Source organism: Lagenorhynchus albirostris, chromosome 15 (assembly GCF_949774975.1).
Source record: "Lagenorhynchus albirostris chromosome 15, mLagAlb1.1, whole genome shotgun sequence".
Taxonomy (NCBI): Eukaryota; Metazoa; Chordata; class Mammalia; order Artiodactyla; family Delphinidae; genus Lagenorhynchus; species Lagenorhynchus albirostris.
In genome coordinates this window covers 43,569,534-43,586,255 of record NC_083109.1, presented here as the reverse complement: position 1 = coordinate 43,586,255, position 16,722 = coordinate 43,569,534, and the positions used below count along the sequence as shown (strand labels likewise).

At 45.8% G+C, this 16,722-nt stretch overlaps 1 protein-coding gene across 6 annotated transcripts in view; it reads right to left on the bottom strand.

The window, feature by feature from the left end:
* The window catches only part of ABHD12 (abhydrolase domain containing 12, lysophospholipase), a 69,088-nt gene that overhangs the window by 20,844 nt on the left and 31,522 nt on the right, over window positions 1-16,722 (bottom strand). For all 6 annotated transcript variants that reach the window (XM_060122370.1, XM_060122367.1, XM_060122372.1 and 3 more), the window contains one exon: window positions 307-431. In XM_060122370.1, the coding sequence (XP_059978353.1) occupies window positions 307-431 (125 nt within the window). The remainder of the gene's footprint in view (window positions 1-306; window positions 432-16,722) is intronic.

Genomic DNA, 16,722 nt, shown 5'->3' with positions numbered 1-16,722 from the left:
GCACAAAGGACAGAGCATCCCCAACATGACAGCTTCAGAAGACTCTCCATGTTATCAACATTTCTACCCACCTCAGCTGAAGAAAGAGCCCCCCAACATGCAGTAGTCACCTGTGCACACAAATGCCAACCCTGAAGAGCAATGCCCTTGTTACAAACATCTTTTAACTGGGAGGGGGCAAAGGGAACCTTCTGGACAATAAAAGGCTCTATTTCCTGATCTCAGTAGTGAATATATAAATACATAAATCACCATGAAAATGAACTCCTACTAAAATGAAAGGAAACATGGACACACAGCACTTACCGAAATTCAAGAAAATCAGTTTGGCCTGTATCCCAGGACACAGTTTGATGAGAAATGGAATGGCCACGTACAACCCCACGACACAGAGGAGTATCTTCCTCAGTCGGAAGCACAGGCCCTTTCGCCTGAAAGAGAAAAGCAGTGAGCAGGTCAAAGGCAGGAGTGAGTCTGCTGTGGTTTACTAACAGCATCACTGACCACGATCCACACCTATTGTTTCCAACAAGAGTATCACCAATGATAAGAGGAGCCTCCCACCTGCTTTTGCCTTTTAATTTGCACTTAGAACTCTACCAGAAGGGTAAAATTTGTTTCCCCGAAAGCCAAAGAAACAGTCCTGCTGATTTCCTTTGTATGCCCTGGAATCAGAACCCAGCACAGCCATCAGATCCTCAGAAAGTGCCCAACTTCATGTCAGACAGTAGCTGCAACTTCACCTCAGGAGAGTGGCTGCCTCTGAGCCTCTGACTGCCCTCCTGCAAGCAAGCGTGGGCTACCCATCAGAGGAAGCACGTATGCGACAGAACCTGCCACACCAGGTCCCGGGAGGCAGCTGGCCGGAAGGCTCTGGCCATCACTGCATGTTCTCATATTTCTGCCCGCATACCCTCCAGAGGCCCCTTTTCCGGGCACCTCGGGCCAGGTCATCACCCCAGGTCTCAAGACTCTTCTAATCCACAACCAGCTCCAAGACTTCCTCATCCTGTTCCTGATCCCCTGTTAAAAAATGTCCCTAGCCCAGAGAGTCTCAAACTTCTTGGACTAAGGGCCTCTCTACAGCTGAAAAATTGAGGGCCCAAAAGAGCTTCTGTTCATATGATTTGTGTGTATTACTCTTTGTTTTATGAGAAATTAAAGAAAAATTTTAAATATCTATTAAGTCATCTAATAACAATAAACAACAATAAATATAATTAACATGTTATAAAAAATGATTATATTTTCCAAAACGAAAAATTTTAGTGAGGAGATTTTTACAAATTTCTTTAAGTCAGACAGCTTAACAGAAGACAGATGGGTTCTCGTATCTGCTTCTGCATTCAATCTGCTGCAATCCCACACGTCACGCAGCATCTGGAAAGCTCCCGAAACCCCATGAGAGAATGAAAGTGAAAATGGCAAACAGCATCTCAGTGTTACCATGAAATCTCTCTGACCTCACGGACATGCTGAAGGGTTCTGGGGACCCCATGAGCCCCAAGCACACATGGAAACTGCTGCTTATCTGAGCATATCAAGTCTCAACCTCAATGGGTTTAGTTACTTATTTCTGGACTATTTCGAAAAAAAGTAAGGTGGTTTAAAAAAATATACCTTGAACTGCTGACACATGCAACAATACAACAGAAGGATCTAAATGCATTAGGCTAGGGGCTTCCTTGGTGGCACAGTGGTTTAGAATCCTCCTGCCAATGCAGGAGACACGGGTTCGAGCACTGGTCGGGGAAGATCTCACGTGCCACAGAGCAATTAAGCCCAGGCACCACAACTACTGAGCCTGCGCTCTAGAGCCCATGTGCCACAACTACTGAAGCCCGTGCACCTAGCCTGTGCTCCGCAACAAGAGAAGCCACCGCAATGAGAAGCCCACGTGCCGCAACTAGAGAAAGCCCGCGTACAGCAATGAAGAGCAAATGCAGCCAAAAATAAATAAATAAATTTATAAAAATAAATAAAATTTTTTAAAAAAAGCATTAGGCTAAGTTAAATAAGACAGACACAAAAGACTACATACTGTATAATCCCATTTGTCTGAAATTCCAGAAAAAGCAAAACTACAGAGACAGAAATGCAGAACAGTGACCTCAGAGGCTGGGAGTAGAGGAAAGAGATTGCAAGGGGCACGAGGCAACTTTTGCAGTGATAGAAATGTTCTTTATCTGGACTGTGGTTGTGGACACATGAATGTATATGTTGGTAAATTTTATCGCATGTAAATAATACTTCAACAAAGCTGATGTAAATAATACCTCAATAAAGCTGATGACAAATATGCATATCTGACGATGTAATCCTTTCACTCATTCACCTGGCTCAGCCACCAGTCGTTACTGAGCACTGGGCACTCCTGGGGCAGTGGACAATAAGGGCAGCAGAGGATGCTATCTGCGTCTCTGCTGTGCTCTCAGCTCAGCGGGGCGGACAAAGGGCTGTGAGAGAGGCATCTGGTGCAGGGTGACCTGACCTAGTCTGGGCTTCCAGGGAAAGGGCCACTGGTGGAAACATTAAGTCAGGAATACAGGAGTTAACTAGATGATGCAGGAGAAGTTTAAAAGGGCATCTTAAATTCCATGTACAGTCTACCCATTCACTGAGGAAAGGCATACGATGTAGTGGTTAAGGTGCCGGCTCTGAAGTCAAATGATCTGGTCCAGCATCCAAACTACCACTTACTAGCTGTCATATTCCTCTTGAACAAAAAATATATATATAAATAGAAATGAAAAAAATGTATCTACCTGTAGCAATAAGGATCTTCTACATTAAAATCATTTTCTTCCGGATTGAGTTATTATAATTATTATCATACACATTAATCAAAATGACAAATATGTTATATTTTCGGTAAATTATTATTAAGCATGAAAAGTAAACTTTTTTTTTTTTTTTTTTTTTAGCGGTACGCGGGCCTCTCACTGCTGTGGCCTCTCCTGTTGCGGAGCACAGGCTCCGGACACGCAGGCTCAGCGGCCCAGCCGCTCCGCGGCACGCGGGATCCTCCCGGACCGGGGCACGAACCCGCGTCCCCTGCATTAGCAGGCAGACCCTCAACCACTGCGCCACCAGGGAAGCCCCGAAAAGTAAACTTTTATTGAAAATACATCTTTAAATGAGATGGATTCCACTACTTTCCCAAATGCATCATGTCTCTCTCTATATATTACTTATTGATAGAAAAAAGTGGGGGGGTTAGCATTAATTCTATTTCTGTTTTTGGTTTTTAAACATATAAGTATTGAGAACTTGTTCACATCAGTAAAAGGGAGTGGAAGTTTACTAGTATCACCACTTCTTCAGGGTTACATGCTCAAAATCACACAGTAAAAAAACTCAAATAAGCCCTTTTTCATTTTTGTTGACAGCTAAGAATTTGACACCACCTGACTTGTAAAATTTTGATGCAGTCATTAGACATTCACTTTCTCAGCTTTTACCAAGAACTGAGCCCTGTTGCCTTGACCTTGACCTGCCTTTAGCAAGAATCCTGCTAAGCCATCCCCCACCTTGATATCTGATCAAGTCCCTCATCCCCCCACCTTTGATATCTAAACCCTTGACCTGCCTTTAGCAAGAGTCCCTCCACCCTTGATATCTCCTCAGTAATTTTTCATCCCCTGATCCCCTAACTCTACTTTCTGTCTGGAAATCCCAAGCCGTCTCCTCAGAAGGCATCCCAGAGAGGGCTGTACGCGTGCCTGACCTTTCTACCGGCTCCTTCTGTCCACCCTGCCAGGCCTTTTCCTTCCCACCCCAGCCCCACCTCCCTACAGCCACTAGAGCTTTAGGCCCCTGCCTACATGGGGGGCTGTTAAGGGACTCAGGGACTCCACACAGCCTCTACCTGAGGATGAAAAGGAAAAATGACATATTGGAAATAGGTCAGGTGTTTTACCCACGCAGCTGGGCTGTGGAAACACCCAGACTGCTGCTTGGTATTCTCAAAAAGTCCCTCACCTGAAATTCAGTCCATTGCCTCCACAGGATTATATATCATGGGAAATGAAAATCTTAAAAGTCAAATATAGTAAAAAAGCATTAGTCCTCATCTTAAGCAGGTACCTTAAATTGTTCCATTTCCCCAAAACTAAATTCAGATAAAAAGATAAATAAAGCAGGGCAAAGACGAGAACCAACTCTTACGTTACATAAGCTGCTGAGTTTTGTGTGACTGTGATTATGCTGACTGGTGGCTCAGCTGTCAGGACGAGTGCAGTAAGATCTCTCTTTGTATCTGACTGTTTACATATGTATGGACATATGTTTGTGTATGTATGTACATATGTAAGCTACAGCTGACCCTTGAACAGCGAAGGGGTTAGGGGTGCCAACCCTCCATGCAATTGAAAATCTGAGTATAACTTAAAGTTGGCCCTCCATTTTTGCAGTTCTGCTTCTGTGGATTCAACCAACCATGGATCATGTGGTACTGTGGTACGTCTTTGGTGAAAAAAAATCTGTTTATGAGTGGACCTGCCTGCATAGTTCAAACCCGTGTTGTTCAAGGGTCCACTGTATTTGTGATGTTTTCCTAGCCCTGGATGGTATTACCAAATTAATTTATAAAACCCCCTTAAGGAGCTCTGTTCCAATTGGCTTAAAGAGAAATAAGTGACAAGTTAAATATTCCTAAAACTCCCAGAAGTATAAGAACCCAAATATTTTTCAAGCTCATGTATAAATAAAACCAGTTTAGTGGTGTCAGTTTAATAAAAGAGTTGTCCTCTTGAAACAGGAGGGAAGGGGGCAGGGCACAACCTTTAAAAGAGTGACACAGCCAAAGAACAAGACAAAAACTGGTTAGAACCAACTAGATCCAAGATGGTGGAAGATTCGACTTCCAGTAGACCTCGAGCCTCATTATATGCTAATTGTAATGCATTCGCTAAATGACGTACCCACCAGTGCCATGACAGTTCTGAGGCCAACCAAAAAAGGCCAAAAGCAAGCGGTGGCCCAATTCCTAGAAATCCCTGCCCCTTCCCCCGAAATAGCTGGAATAATCCTGCTCATTAGCCTATGAAATTTACCCAGCCCATAAAAACTAACCACACCATATTTTGGGGACTCTCACCTTCTGAGATGGTCCACACTCTGTGGAGTGTGTTTCTCTCTAAATAAATCCACTTCTACCTATCACTGTGTCTCTCAGTCGACAAGACATAAAGAACCTGAGCTTCATGAGTCCTGAGACCAGCTGTGTGACCTCAATTAAAAGACAGTGGGGGGCTTCCCTGGTGGTGCAGTGGTTGAGAATCTGCCTGCTAATGCAGGGGACACGGTTCGAGCCCTGGTCTGGGAGGATCCCATATGCCACGGAGCAACTAGGCCCGTGAGCCACAACTACTGAGCCTGCGCGTCTGGAGCCTGTGCTCCGCAACAGGAGAGGCCGCGATAGTCAGAGGCCCGCGCACCGCGATGAAGAGTGGTCCCCGCTTGCCACAACTAGAGAAAGCCCTCGCACAGAAACGAAGACCTAACACAGCAAAAATAAATAAATAAATTATTAAACTCCTACCCCCAACATAAAAAAAAAAAAAAAAAAGACAGTGGGTTTTGACCAGGTTCAACTCCCAGCATGTGGGTTCAAGTCCCACCTGAAGTGCATGGTTTCACTCTGAGTTATCAGCGTTAAGTATAATATGAGCACACATTATTTGACTAATAAACCCAGGTAGAATAACAACCTAATATAATCTACTAGATTATTAAGATTATAAAAATTACAATCTCAACCTAAGAATAAAAGTACAAGTAGATATGCAGTAAAATTGCTTGAAATCCATTATTTCATGTATATCAAGTGCAGCAATAAAACAAAACCCACGTATTTAACTAAGGTTTTTATTCTGTGATTTTTTTTGAAACTTGCCTAACACACGTGTTATAAAAATAATAAACAGGGAAATAACTTGATGATGGCTAGCTTACAGCATTCATGAAACAATCCCAGTATAACTGTTAAGAACCAGTGTATCGGACTTCCCTGGTGGCGAAGTGGTTAAGAATCTGCCTGCTAGTGCAGGGGACATGGGTTCAATCCCTGGTCCAGGAAGATCCCACATGCCGCGGACCAACTAAGCCTGTGGGCCACAACTACTAAGCCTATGCTCTAGAGCCCGCAAGCAACAACTACTGAAGCCCGCGCGCCTAGAGCCCGTGCTCCACAGCAAGAGAAGCCATCGCAATGAGAAGCTCGTGCACCACAACGAAGAGTAGTCCCCACTCGCTGCAACCAGAGAAAGCCCACGAGCAAAAACGAAGACCCAACGTGGCAATCAATCAATCAGTCAATAAATAAATAAATATAAAAGAACCAGTGTATCAGGCTGACGTGATATAAAAGTTTTATGAATGGATTTTTCAACAATAGCTGAAACCAAGCAGGACTCTGTGGGACCCTCCTGGGCACAAAAGCCCTTCTGCAACCCCTGTTTCTAGGAGATAGGCTTCACTCAGCCTCCTTGACCTTCCCTGATCTCCAAAAGGCAGATTCAAACAGTTGCTAATTGGGGAAGGGAGGCAATGAGAAACAAGGGAGGGGCAGTCAAGAACAACAGTGCACACTTGGGGCAGGGTCCTGGTTCCTCCTCAAGGGATATACAAAACAATATCTTTGAGTGTCTTCTGCAGGAACTAAGGTCTCCATCCAGGCGGAGGATGGTAATTTCAGGCTGAGCACAAGATTCCCGTAGCACCATCGTAATACCTCACCACCAACCAATCAGAAGAAAGTTACACACCCTGCAGCCCTCACCCCAAATTTTGCCTATAAAAACTTTTCCACCAAAGCCATCAGGGGTCTTTGAGCATGAGCCACCGGTTCTCCTTGCGTGGCCCTGCAATAAACCTTTCTCTGCTCCAAACTCTGATGTGCTGGTTTGTTTGGCCTCACTGTGCATTGGGCACACTAACTTCGGTAACAAACATTTATCTTTTTCCCCCTGCCTGATCCCTCCAGAATTCAGAGACTCTGACTATTCTTATTTTCATGGCAATGTAGTTACTTGCATAACTTCAGCAAGAATCCGTCTTCCTTGTGCAGAACACAATTGGAAACACTGATTATATAACCAAGGCTTTGACTGGAATGGCATATTTTAAAATGGTTCATAGAATTGTATACGACCAGACAGCTTTAAGGAACTAAGGCTGACTTTATGGAACCAATGTTTACAAACACCTCTTAGAAAAATAGGCCTGGTACCTAATTTACATAGCTCCCAGCCTTACTTACAGGTCACTTCCTGGCAGGCCCCAAAACTGTAGGATATTTTAAGGACTTCAGGAAGATAGGAATTCATCCAAATCTGTAGGTACTGCAGTTCTTGACTTGGCTTCCTAGCTTCGAAAGACTTTTAAAAGTCTGAGATTCTTATAAAATGTTCCAGCAAAGCAAACTTTTAAGAGGCCTGTGTGGTCAACTGGCATGCTTGCTGCACTTATGTAAATGATTAGGCCAAATCTTTTTTTTTTAATAAAGAAAAATAATCTTACTTTGAGTATCTCTGATCAAAGAAGGACACGACTGTGGAGAGAAATTTTATGTTTCAACAGAAAACTGTAACACACCCTTGTGGGTTATTCAGATTTCTAGTCCTGTTCATTATCTTTGAGGTTTTATTATCTATCTGTAAACTGGTCTAGATCCTGCCCTCTTGTACATTTTATCAGTCTTCACCAAATTCTCAATTCTTTGGGTTTCCTTCAATGCCTGGTTACAACCCTCCAAGTTAACATTTCTAATTTTCTTCACACCCTCTGACTGCCCAGTTCCTCAATGGGACTCCAGGCTGTTGTGCAGTTTCCCCTTCCCTGAGGATCAGAAAAGTCCTTCCAGATGAAGCTGGTCAACTTGATGTAAACCTTTTCGAGGCTTCACCACAGCAGATCACGTGTGGGATGCCATTACCAAAGACATTCAAACTGCAAACCAGGAAATCCATCTTATTGCCATCCTCCCTCCACAACCTAAAAATGCTTCAAACTCAACGTTTAAATATCTTCTCAACTGACTGCCCTCTGGACTCAGAAAATGGGTTTAGAATCTGCTCCAACCATTAATCTTTGTTTTTCTTTTTGTTTGCTTGTTCTAACCCAAGGTCTTCTTTCCTACTGCAGATTGCCTACTTCTCACCTTCTCAGCTGAGTCTTCTCTCTGCAGCAATCAACCAGCTCCTTGCTTGTGAAACTTCTTGGGAAGTTTCAACTGGGGGAATGTGGGGACTGACAACCCAAAAGAAATGGTCAAAATTACTTCAAAATGAAAACATCTGATTTCTAATAGATGCAGAAAGAAATCTCATTGGAAATTCCCTCCTCTGCCTAAGGCAGAGCTCTAGAAGAGTAGCTGCCACAAACTGCCCTTGGGGAGGTCTCCAGTCAGGGAGGTGACTGACCTTGGGCACAGGACACCCAAAAACACTATATCAACAAGCCTCAGTCCTGCCCCTCCCCTTTATGAAACTGGCAATATAAACCCTTTCCCTCTGGCTGTTTGGGTAGCTGCTCTCCTTACAGAGCACTCCCACATGCCTAATAAACTTTTTTCCTGTTAATCTGTCTACTGTCAATTACTTCAGATGTAAATTTATGCTGGAAAAGTTTTTCTCTCAGCAGCACAATCATCGGGTCTGGCCATCTTTCTCCAACAGATGAAGTCCTTCCAGCAGGGACCCCGTCTTTCACCTTTGTCTCTGTGGTAGCTAAGTCAATGCCACGCCTACAGTTTGTGCTCAGTGAATGTTTGATCAAAGAATTACTGCCCCATGATCATTAATGCAGAAAATTATCAGAACCACCACCAATTTCTCTGGGCTCCAACTACACTTGAGTTCCACAGTTTTTTTCTATTTCATAGTTTGTGTCTTCAACCAAGCATCTACACTGAAAGTTACTCTGGTTGACAGTCACTTGGTTGTGTATTAGAATCTTTGGAGAAATTTACAAAATATCAATGCCTGGAACTTGCTTCAGAAATTCTAGTTTTGGAAATTCCCTGGCGGTCCACTGCAGGAGGCATGGGTTTGCTCCCTGGTCAGGAAACTAAGGTCCTGAATGCCGTGCAGCGTGGCCAAAAAAAGAAAAAGAAAAAATAATAATAAAACTAAAGAAAGAAAAAAAAGAAATTCTAGTTTTATTGGTCTGAAGTATGACTTGAGGAGACCACAGCTGCCTGCCCACCCAGCAGCCCCTGAGCACCTCAGCACTTGCTGAGACAGGAAGGGGGCAGGGCATAACCTTTAAAAGAATGACAGCCATCAAGGACACAACATAAACTGGTTAGAACCAACCAGCTCCAAGATGGTGGACGAGTTGACTTCCACTAGACCTTGAGCCTCAGTATAGGCTCACTGTAATACAACATGCTAAATAACACATCCACAGGCGCCATGACAGTTCCAAGGCCAACCATAAAGGTCACAAAGTGGACAGTGGCCCAATTCCTGGAAATTCCCATCCTTTCCCCAAAATAGTTGTAATACTCCTCCCACTCATTAGCCTATGAAATTACCCACCCCTATAAAAACTGACAACCCCGTACCCTGGTGCCTCTCACCTTCTGAGATGGCTTACACTCTGTCTATGGAGTGTGTATCTCCCTGAATAAACTTCCTTTTTTAAAAAATTAATTAATTTATTTATTTTTGGCTACATTGGATCTTCGTTGCTGCGCACGGATTTTTCTCTAGTTGCGGCGAGCAGGGGCTACTCTTTGTTGCGGTACATAGGCTTCTCATTGCGGTGGCTTCTCTTGTTGCGGAGCACAGGCTCTAGGTGCACGGGCTTCAGTAGTTGTGGCATGTGGGCTCAGTAGTTGTGGCCTGTGGGCTCTAGAGTGCAGGCTTAGTAGTTATGGCACACGGGCTTAGTTGCTCCGCGGCACGTGGGATCTTCCCAGACCAGGGCTCAAACCCATGTCCCCTGCATTGGCAGGCAGATTCTTAACCACTGCGCCACCAGGGAAGTCCCCGAATAAACTTTCTTATTACTTTACTATGGCTCACTCTTGAATTCTTTCCTGCGCAAAGCCAAGAACTCACACTCAGTGGCCATCCCCCGTCCCAGGAACTCACCTGAGACCTGGGACATGACCATCCTCTCTGGCCCCACTTTCTTTCCTGCGACACTGCCACTTACTTCACCTTCATGGCCTTTCCCTCTGTCCCTGCCGAGCCAGACTCAAAGCCCATGATCATTAAGGTGCCACCACCCGCACTTCAGAGTTTAGTATGGCATCTCCCTTCCCCTGGGGTTGGAACAGGCCAGTAAGGGTGCTGAGCACGCCTGAATCCTTCCTGAGAGTCTCTGCAGAAACCTAGGAGGGGGCTTCCCTAGTAGCGCAGTGGTTGAGAGTCCACCTGCCGATGCGGGGGACACGGGTTCGTGCCCCGGTCCGGGAAGATCCCACCTGCCGCGGAGTGGCTGGGCCCGTGAGCCATGGCCGCTGAGCTTGCGCGTCCGGAGCCTGTGCTCCGCAACAGGAGAGGCCACAACAGTGAGAGGTCCGCGTACCGCAAAAAAAAAAAACAAAAGAAAACAAACTAGGAGGGTCAGAGAACTGGGGACAAAGGAAGCCACCCTGGAGTGGCCAAAGGAGCCCTTCAGTCTCTCAGGACAAGACCTGAAGGTTCTAATTTTAAGACTTAAACCACTTTCATAAGCAAACAAACAAAAAGGAGTTTTTGGCCTCGACAGATCAAATAAGCTCAATGAAGCAGGAAACTATCTGGCAGTAAGCAAAAAACCAATAACCAGAATTTGGCCCTAAGGACTGCTCCTACCTGCAGTGCCAGTTCACCACTGTGGGAGGTGGAAGCCAGACACAGGGGTGCATGCTGTCCCAGAAGCAGGATGGGAGGCAGGAACGGCAGTGAAGGAGACACCTACTGGCTCCCACAGTGGGAGGACTCTCCTGCAACTGACCTCAGCTCTGGTGCCAAAACAGGTCCTTCCACAGAAGTTCATTCACACTTATGGCTGACTTCTTGGCATCAACTGCCAGGCCTCATGCCTTCTGGGCTAAAATGTTGTATGTAAGTCCCAGGTTCCAGATGAGAAACTGAGGCTCGTGTATGAGCACACGGTCCATGTGGAACTGAACGCAGGCCATCTTTCCTGATGTCCAAGACAAAGACGTTCTTGGGTCAGACCATTCACAGAGACACACAGGATCCCAAGCGACCTGGGGAACATGACGACACCAAACCAAATCCAGCAAGCCAAACTACTGAGTCCGCAAAATCCTATGCAAGACAGGACTGTACTGTCAGAAAAAATTAATAAAGGTTACACTAGAAGAAAAATGAACTTGTCTGGTCTGCTCAGCTCTTGGCCATCCATCCCATCTTCTCAGAACGACAGTCTTCACACCCCCTCCAGCAGTTCAGACCAAGAAACTGGCCCCATCGCTTCTCTGTCTGCTCGCTTATCTGACCTGGGCTTTCCCTTTCCTACCTCTCTTTTTCTTCTCCTTCCGTGCCTTCTAAAGAGATACTCAAACATAATTAAACTGCTTTGAACAATGGAAGCATTATTTCTTTGCAAGAGGTTTGAGCTGTCAAAGTCTCTCTTTGGAACAGGAAATGGGAAAAATAACAGGACCATCATTCCCAAAGGCCCCCACCTCATACAAACACTACCGTGTCCTCTGCGGGGCTAGAGCTGGAAATTCTGTATTATATGGAACCAGCAGGTGTTAAGAAGTGAACCCTGTCAATACTCTGTCAATCCGCAGCTGGAAAACAGTTCATGCAGGACATCAAGACTAACAGGGGTTCACTCTCGTTCTCTGCTAACAAAGGAAAACAGGCAGATAACAAATGAAGATTTTAAACAACAAAGCCCTGTCCCCATTTTAAGGTCAAGACAGAAAATAAGAATGAGGCTGCACTCATCATGTTTAATGAGAAAGGCTGTGTCTCTGAGCTCAGCCTAAGAAAACTTCCTGTGGATGGAGCTGTCATTAAAAAAAAATTTTTTTTAACCATTTCCTGCCAAAAGAGCAAAACCCTTTCTTTGAGCAAACTGAAAAGGTATATATTTTTAAAGATCTTTCATTGCATGCCACCAAATGAAAGTTGTCATTTATACTTTAAGGAGGCTGTCTTCTTTTTCCCCACTTTGAGCTGTGAAACTAGGGCAATAATATGAAGCACTGATGGGTAGATAAAGAGAGGCCTTTCTTGGGACTTCCCTGGTGGTGCAGTGGTTAATACTCTGCACTCCCAAAGCAGGGAGGTGGGTTCAATCCCTGGTCAGGGAACTAGATCCCACATGCACGCCGCAACCAAGAGTTTGCATGCCACAAACATGGAGCTGGCAAGTCACAACTAAGGAGCCCGCCTGCTGCAACTAAGACCCAGTGCAACCAAATAAATAAAATTAAATTTAAAAAAGAGAGAGAGAGAGAGAGACCTTTCTTGAAAGAACAGAAGCCAAATCTAGGAACCAAGGAAGCCCAAAAGATGTTCTTTACTGAGGAAAACTTCAGTGAATGAGCTTGTTTATATCAATGTAGTTCCTGCACTATGGAGATGAAAAACAAAAGTATACCTTAGTGTGTTCCAGTCAAACAGCACCTGCCAAACTGAACAGGAGAAATGATACCTAAGGCCAGGCCCCCACAGTAACTCCTGCTGGTCTGCCTGCTCCCAGCACCTGACGCTGTGGAGGCTTCATTCCCCACAGGCCCTCTGCAGGGCAGCTGGCACAAGCCCTCAGACTTCCCTTAGGCAATAAATGCTCAGTGCTTGCAAGATTCTCTATGCAACTAAGCCTATCAGCTTCCAAACAGCCATTTCCCATGAGCTGCTCCGACACCCAATGGTTTAAAACTGTTGGGAACTGGCCACCCTCTCTTTCCTGGACATGTGACCTCAGCCAGCATACCCACTGCTGCTGTGGACGTGTCCACCTCTCTAGCATCAGGACTGGAGCCCTTCAGGGACCAACCTGGGGACCGACTCCACCTCCACGAGCCCCGGTGAGCAACCCTCAGATGCGCCCAGACAGGCAGAAGGGCTGCAGTTCTGGGAAAATGTGTGAGAAGGCAGGTGCAGGAATGGCACCTGCTTCCCCTCCGATTTCCAAATTGATAGTGATTTGCTTTTCACCTTACTGTTCCCGAGTTAGAAGTTTCAATAACCTGCCTGATTCCTCTACCAGGGGAGGGAACAGAGTGCTGGGTGAAGACTCAGAGCAAGGCCCCCATCCAGTAAAACAGCCCCTCAGGCAGCTGGGGCCCTTGTGGTGTTTCCCTCCAGCGAGAGCACCTGTAAAGTGCGAGGCACCGTGCTCCCAAACCTGGGCTCTGCATAGCAGTGGAGACAGAGATGGCCTGTCACTCCTCACAGCCCAACTCTCTGAGCCTCGGTTCCCCCACTCTAATGGAATCTACCTGAAAGGTCCGTTGTGCAGAGTAAACGAACAAGGACATGAAATGCTCAGCATGGTCATGGTCTCGGTCTCGCACATGGAGAAGGAACACTGAGCTGAACTGAAAGAGCTTCTGTCCTGGGCTGGCTTTGTCCAGCCCTGCTTGGCCGAACCACCCAGCTGAGCTCTAATTTCCTGCTCTGGTATCCTAAATTACAATTACTCTTTAACCATGTTAGTGCTTAAAAGCAGTAGTTTCGTGCTTCAGAAATGACGCCAGTAACGTGGCATGCAACATCAGAAGGGAAGCTAAGCGGGAAGTGGGTGCAGGGCTGTGGTGGGGCTGCCAGCCTCCTCTGGGGTGGACCCCACCCGGCTCTGGCAGCTCACAGGCAGACCCACCTCACTTCTGTGGCCCTCGGTCCCCAGGACACTTGCGTTTTCTAGCAGAGTCACAGGACCTTCCTGTTCAGCTTGAGTGGTGTTCTGCCCTAGGCCCCCAGGACATGCCCTAAGGCAGCGAAGAGGGGAGCACAGTGCTCTGTGCTGTGGGCCCAGTGCTACTCAACTGTCATCTGCTAAAAATAGCCGAGCCCATCAGCTCTTGCACAGAATACATGGCAGTCGCCAGGGCCGCTCACCGTTCTCTCTGGCTCTGTGCCTCCCTGGGCCCAGGGCAGGATGGCACACCCCCCTTCCCCTTTAGAGTTAGGGGCGGCCAAGTGACTTGCTTTGGCTAAGGAAATGTGAGCAGAGAGACCATGTCCCTTCCGCCTCAGGAGCAGCAACGGCCCACAAGGTGGAGGGAGGGTGTGTGGAGCTGGAGGCCCTGCTGGCCTGGATCCTCAGTGACCACAACAAGCAGAGGCCACACCAGACACACAGTGGGGTAAGAAATACACCAGTGACCCAGGGGTTCTGCTGCATGACCTGGTCTGCCCTGACCAACACTCAGGTCAGATCAACAACGTGCAGGCCTCAAAGGACTGAGCTCCAGGTACAGCGCTGTATACCCAGCTATCTTCAGTGTCTCCATGTGGAGTCCCACAGGCAAATCAAAACTACCATGTCCAAAACCAAATGCTTGATCTTCCACCCTCTCCCCCTCTGCTTCCATCTGCTTCCCCTCCAGTTCTCCATCTCAGCAAATACCTGTGCCCGTGGAAGACCCCCAGCAGTCATTCCTGATACCCCTTCTTGCCCCACCTCCACTTCCAATGCACACCAAGACTCCAAAACATTTCAAACCCATACACCTCTAGTCACCTCGTTTGCTGCCTCTCTGCTCCAGGCCAGCCACATATCTTGCCTAGACCAGCAGCCCTAAACTTTCTTGATTACACATTCAATCAGTAACATTTTTGGAACATGCCCTCAATAAATACATTCGTTTTAAATTAAACACATGTATAACTGGGTGGTTAATATCTGAATATGAATATAATTAGAAGTCCCAATATTTCCTTCCCAGACCTTAATGACTGTGTCTCACCCACCTCCTGGGTGAACCCATCCCATTTTGGAGATCAATACCTTGGTCTTCTGAAGAGACTTCTTAAATGGAACCCCCAACCCCCGCCTGCCTGCTATACAGCCAGAGAGACCCTTTTCAAAGGCAAACTTGGTCATATCACTGTCTCACTTAAACCTTTACATGCAAGAGCATCTGAAACAGGTCCCAGGGAGACTGCCCACCTCTGACCCTCGAGCTATCAGTTACCTGCACGGGCCTAATGCTTCCCCACCTCTGAGACCAGTTCCTGTCCCCAGCCCTGTGCTTCCTCCAGGTTTCAGCATCAAGGCTGCTTGCTCCAAAGTCTCCCTGGCTGTTCAATCTAATTGTGCTCTCCTCTTACAATTACTTATATATTAAGGATATTGTCCCTCTGTCTGACATTTTATATATTTCTAAAATATTTCCCTCTGTCATTTGTCTTTTTATTTGGTAAAATTTGTAATTATAAGAGAATATTAAATTTTTTTCTGTTCTTATTGTATTAGTCTTTTTCTTTATGCCTTCTTCCTCTAAGGGTATACATTCTTCTCTGACCTTGACACTGAATAAGTATTCTTAAAAAAAAAGCGAAAAGATAACCTATGGAATGGGAGAAAATATTTGCAAATGATGCGACAGACAAGGGCTTAATCTCCAAAATATACAAACAGCTCATACAACTCAACAACAAAAAAACAAACAACCCAATCGAAAATGGGCAGAAGACCTTAAAAGATATTTCTCCAAAGAAGACATACAGATGGCCAGTAGGCACATGAAAAGATGCTCGACATCACTATGAGACAAATGCAAATCAAAACTACAATGAGGTAGCACCTCACACTGGTCACAATAACCATCATTAAAATATCTACAAATAACAAATGCTGGAGAGGGTGCGGAGAAAAGGGAACCCTCCTCCCACCTGTTGGTGGGAATGTAAGTTGGTACAGCCACTATAGAAAACCGTATGGAGGTTCCTAAGAAAAATAAAAATAGAATTACCATATGATCCAGCAATCCCACTCCTGGGAACATACCTGGACAAATCTATAATTCAAAAAGATACATGCAGGACTCCCCTGGTGGCACAGTGGTTAAGAATCCGCCTGCCAATGCGGGGGACACGGGTTCAAGCCCTGGTCTGGGAAGATCCCACATACTGTGGAGCAACTAAGCCCACGTGCCACAACTACTGAACCTGTGCTCTAGAGCCCGCGAGCCACAACTATTGAGCCCACATGCCACAACTACTGAAGCCCGTATACCTAGAGCCCGTGCTCCACAGCAAGAGAAGCCACTGCAATGAGAAGCCCACGCACCACAACGAAGAGTAGCCCCTGCTCACCGCAACTAGAGAAAGCCCGCGTGCAGCAACGAAGACCCAAGGCAGCCAAAAATAAAATAAATTTATTTTTTTAAAAAAAGATACATGCACACCTGTGTTCATAGCAGCACTATTCACAATAGCCAAAACATGGAAACAACCTAAATGTCCATTGACAGATGAATGGATAAAGATGTGGTACATATATACAATGGACTGCTACTCAACCACAAAAAAGAATGAAATAATGCCATTTGCAGCAACATGGATGAAACTAGAGATTATCATACTAAGTGAAGTCAGAAAGAGAAACACAAATACCATATGATATCACTTATATGTGGAATCTAAAATAGGGCACAAATGTACCTATCTAAAAAACGGAAACAGACTCATAGACATAGAGAACAGACTTGTGGTTGCCAGCGGTGGGGGGGGAGGGAGAGGGATGGACTGGGAGGCTGGGGTTAGTAGATGCAAACTATCACATTTAGAATGG